General features: G+C 43.9%; 1 protein-coding gene across 1 annotated transcript; it reads right to left on the bottom strand.

Annotated features, from left to right (window-relative positions):
• Positions 1-1,352: 1,352 nt before the first annotated feature.
• Positions 1,353-4,871, bottom strand: LOC109468425 (absent in melanoma 1 protein-like). Its single transcript, XM_019766673.1, has 7 exons — positions 4,775-4,871; positions 4,389-4,526; positions 3,834-3,995; positions 3,122-3,337; positions 2,468-2,614; positions 1,825-1,989; positions 1,353-1,480 (listed from the first exon to the last, which is right to left on the bottom strand). The coding sequence occupies exons 1-7, from the start codon at positions 4,863-4,865 to the stop codon at positions 1,353-1,355; spliced, it is 1,047 nt and encodes a 348-aa protein (XP_019622232.1). The 5' UTR covers positions 4,866-4,871.

Below are 4,871 nucleotides of genomic sequence, written 5' to 3'. Positions count from 1 at the left end.
ATTATGAGCGGCAGAATCAGCAATAATATTACATGTATTTGAAAAGAAGACTTGGCGTACTGTTCAAAATCAACTTTTTTGTCAGTTTTTTTTTCTAGCTTGCACCAAGTTGGTGGAAAGGCAAGCATTGGGCAAAGAGAAGAAGGGGCTGTACTTATCACCTCCATGGAGCTAGCTCCTAATCCGCAAAGCTAGACCTCCATGGAGCTAGCTACATCTAAGGCGTTTAATGCAGCCGTGAGACAGATTTTTCTCCTAGCTGCATGCACTATGAATGCATACACATGGTTCACGTCACCGAAAAAAGCTGGGAATAGTATGCCGGAGGTGTACAACATTGCAAATTGTGCTCCCTAGACTGGCTAACTCCACTGGTAAAATATTCAGTTCATTTGGTCATGATCAATTTCTGTTATTTCTCCAGCATCCTGGGAAGCCTGGAAGAGGCTAAGATTTTTCCGCCATCCACCCAGCACGCTTTGACCTTAAGCAAGGTCAACTACAGACAGAACGTAATCGTGCGTGAAAGCTGGAGTACTCCGTGAAGGCCGAACTCACACACGGTGTTTGGAGCACGTCGGCAGAACGTACTACACCTGCGCGAAACCCGTATTGTATTGTGCATAGCACTTCGGCAGAATGTCTTATATAAGGTCGTATTCGCGCATATACTCCGCCTTTAGTTTCCAAATGCTATGTTGGAAAAAATCTCCTCTGCAACAGATAGACATATTCATATTCTGACGCAATGGTGACCAAACATCCAACGAAAACCGTGAAAATGGGGTTTTCGGACGAAACGACGTCAGGGACGACCAAAAAGGTTTCTACCTCTCCGGACAAAGGAAATACAAAGACAGGCAAACCCATTTTGGGAATTCCCCTGAAAGAAATTAGACTTTACACTTTAGTGATATTCAGGACTACATTTTGGGAACTGTCGATCGGACTTGTATTATGATATATATTTTGAATCTGACTGGTCAAGTGAACTTGGCATACATAAACTCAGATCTTAAGTTTGTAAATAAAGTCAGCAATAGATCCCTACATTTGTATTGTACCCATTAAGTCAACGGTCTAAAGTCGTCGGTCTGTTTGAGACGCTGACGTTGTAACAGATAATGTTTGTTACTAGTAACTGATTTGCAACGCCCCCTACTTAATCCACGAAAAACTGCAACCAGTTAAGCTAAGCCTTGAAAAGATAGAAAGCACCAAAGTACATTAACGTTTTAACATGATATTCCTAAATTTGACATTGCTAATCATGGAATGAAATGTTCTGGAATAGGACACCCACCGTCACCAACACGTTTGTAGTTAACTATTTTCGTGGTTCTGTGAAATGTTTAAAGGCGTTTTGCAGAGCTGAGTTTGTCGTTACACCCCAAGGTAGCGAGGCTGGTGTACTGTCCCGGGCTCAGCTTCCACTGCTTACCACCGAATGACGAGTCTTCATACACTTCCCAGTCACCTCCTGTACAGAGAGAACAAATCAAAACATACATACAGTGAAACTTGTTCAAGATGGCCACCCAGTAGTGTACCGAGGAAAAGCATTCCTCTTGTGGACAAGTGGTGTTCTTATACAAAAGGCAAACTAGCCGATGCTATCCAAATTATTCCAAGTTTAATCATCAAAAACGCTTGAAAATGAGGCGGTCGTTATAAGCAGAGATTAGGCCATGTGTGCTCGCAAATAGTGTCAATCTCGGTCGCGTTGGACAAGTGGTCGGCTTGAGCAAGTCTTATAGAGGTGGTCGCTTGGGACACGTTTGGCTGTGTATTTTAAGTAGACTATTTGAAAGTAGTAGAACTCACCAGTAACAATGGCAGAAGAGGCTTTGTCGTCGAACCCCAGGTCGGCGAAGTTCCCGTGACTCTCTACAAGCGGCAGGGCGGAGTAACTGGAGAAGTCATCACCGCCGAATAGAACCAGGGCGTTACCGGGAACACTACGGACTGACGTGATGGTGTCCTCTTCTCCTACAGATAATAGAATTGTGATAACTAGAAAGGTAACATTTGCAAAGCAAATACATGTACATGAGCAGACACTCTAGCTCTGTCCTGCCAACATAATGTAACCCAACACCACAGACTGTTACAATGCTAGTTACCATGGTGACAGACGTCTGGTTCAGGTCATTGACCTTATTTGTTTGGAGAAGAAGAAGAGGAAGAAGAAACTGAGCAGAACAATATGATTTCCTTCTGCGAAGCTTAACCTTCTCCATACTGCCTAACGCCATAACCAGTGCAGATTTCGTGCCAAACGGCTACAGAAGGCTTATAATGAATGACCCATGCCCATGGTTGCCTTCGTCAGAAGGCTATGAAATCACTTTGCTACAGTGTGGGAGACTATGTGGCATAACTCTGATGATGTTCATGATTTTTGGCAGGCAGATAACCGTTGGAGATACCAAGGTCAAGTTTAAAAATGGGCTGTAGTTAGCCATACCTTGCCATTTGGTGCAGTCGGAGTATTCCCCTGGTTTCAGTACGTGCGCCTTACCGCGGAAGTTAATGTGTTCGTACACGACCCACGTGCCCTGGTGCACCTTGATGGACGAACACTTGTTGTTAAAGCCGCCTCCCAGCCAGCCAACTGCACAAAAACATACAGATCGTGGGTAGTCTTCTTGTTAAGGAATATGATCTACATATACATATACAAAAAAGTTAAGAAATAGTAGTACCATGTGTAAACTTTTGAAGTGATTTGTACGTTCTATTTGGCTATCTCAGATGAAGGAAGAAAGAATTGAAAGGAATGGTTGACTGACTGGATTAATGGATGGATGGATAGATATATGAATGGATGTGCGGATGAATGAATAGCTGGATGGATGGATGGATGAGTGAATGAACGTAGGAATGAATAGATAGATTAATGAATGAATGGATGGGTGGATGAATGAATGGATGGATGGATGGATGAACGAAAGAATGAATGGATGGATGGATGAACGAAAGAATGAATGAATGGATAGATGATGGGTGGATGGACGGATGAATGAACGAATATGATGAATGGATGGGTGAATGAATGAGTAAATGAAGAAAGGAACGAACGAACGAACGAGCGAGCGAACGAACGAACGAATGAATGAACCTTCGACCAGTGTCCCAGTGTGTCCACACGAGACGCTCTGTCCCTTGAAGTCGGTGTGTTCGAACAGCTCTATCCCGGGGTTCTCCTGACACGGCCGCGCGGACGACAGGACGTCGTGTCCCCCCATGCCGGCCGGGTCCGGGTAGCTGCCCGGCTTCAGGTCCCACTTCCGCCCGCCGAAGTCTTCATCCTCACACACCTGCCAGGTGAACTTTCCTGGGAAGAAAAGTTATTAGATTTAATGAATCTTTATTACATATCCCTGTCCAAATGGGCTAACTAAATGCATACCTTTGTCTAATGCTGAGCCCTGGAAGATTAACCCCTCATGGGGCTAAAGGGTATCTTAATCAACCAATAAACCAACGTAGTATAAAAAGACAAAAAATGGACTATAGAATACAGAAATACTACATTGTAACGCTAAGTACTAAAAGTCTAATGCTCTGTTTCTTTATATATATTAAGCCAGTCCCTCCAATACTGTGCTGCAGCTTGCTACATAATGTAATCCAATACCACATGGTGCTGTCTGCTACAGCACCAGTTACCATGGTGACAGACGTCTGGTCCCGGTCATTGACCTTACGTGTTCGAAGAAGAAGTCGGAGAAGAAGAATTCATAGAAGAAGAAGAAGAAATCAGAGAAGAAGAAGAAGATAGCAAAAACAATACGCTTGTCCTTCTGCGAAGGTAAACATAGTACATCTACCTGTAACAATGGCTGAGGACGCCTTGTCGTTGAAGCGTACCCGTGTGAGGTTGGGTGCCTGCCCGGTGAGTGTGCACGCCCGGCCGTTAAAGTTACTGTGTTCGAACAGAGTCAGCGTGTCGTCACCAACACACCGGACACACGAGATGGTACCACCGGAACCTGCAAGGCATGCCGGGAGGTTAGGAAAAACTAGTTGGTTACAGTCTTAAACTTGTCTACAGTGACCACTTATCAAGGGGCTATATATTAATATTAATATCAATAAACAAATGGTCACAGTGAACAGGTTATCACTATAGATATGATTCTTAACGCTTGTGTCAGTAGGAAAAGAATCTTAAGAACCGCATAAAAAGTTGTCCCTGACTTGTTGAGAGAGAACATAACTTATATACCTGTCCATTTGGCCGGGTTGGAGTACTGTCCCTTGGTCAGGACGTATACCGTAAACAGTGGAATAAATACCACCACTGCCCCTACGACATTAGAAAAATTTACCTTTCCTTTTTTATACCAAGATGTCCCTGACGTGTTGAGTGAGAACATATATACCTGTCCATTTAGCCGGGTTGGAGTACTGTCCCTTGGTCAGGATGTATGCCTTCCCCATGTAGTCTTTATCCTCGTACAGTATCCAGGTTCCTGACTCGACCACGATGGACGAGCATTTGCCGGCATCCACGGACGGAACTAGTGAAAACAGAACGAGAATATCGATCGATCAATCAATCAATAAATAAATCAATTGACAGTGAAATAAGCAGTCTATATGAAGAAGCAGAAGATAGTCTGATAGCTCTGAATGTTGTAGAACCTAGTTCAGGCTCTATCCGATAGCCTGCTAAACATCATTTGGCAAATGAATCGTACAAAGAAATAGAAATAAGGACTAGTAACAAGCACGATATCGTTTTGGTGAGAAACAGGGTGATACTCACTGTCGCGGTACGGCCCTGCGCAGAGGAATACTCGCTCTTCGCCCGCGAAGTCCGCATTTTCAAACAACTTGATTGTTTTCATGGCCGACATCCTGGA

The sequence above is a fragment of the Branchiostoma belcheri genome, unplaced genomic scaffold (assembly GCF_001625305.1).
Source record: "Branchiostoma belcheri isolate BF01 breed outbred unplaced genomic scaffold, Haploidv18h27 scaffold2, whole genome shotgun sequence".
Classification (NCBI taxonomy): Eukaryota; Metazoa; Chordata; class Leptocardii; order Amphioxiformes; family Branchiostomatidae; genus Branchiostoma; species Branchiostoma belcheri.
Note: the sequence above shows the minus strand (reverse complement) of the source record. Positions and strands in the feature narration are given on the sequence as shown.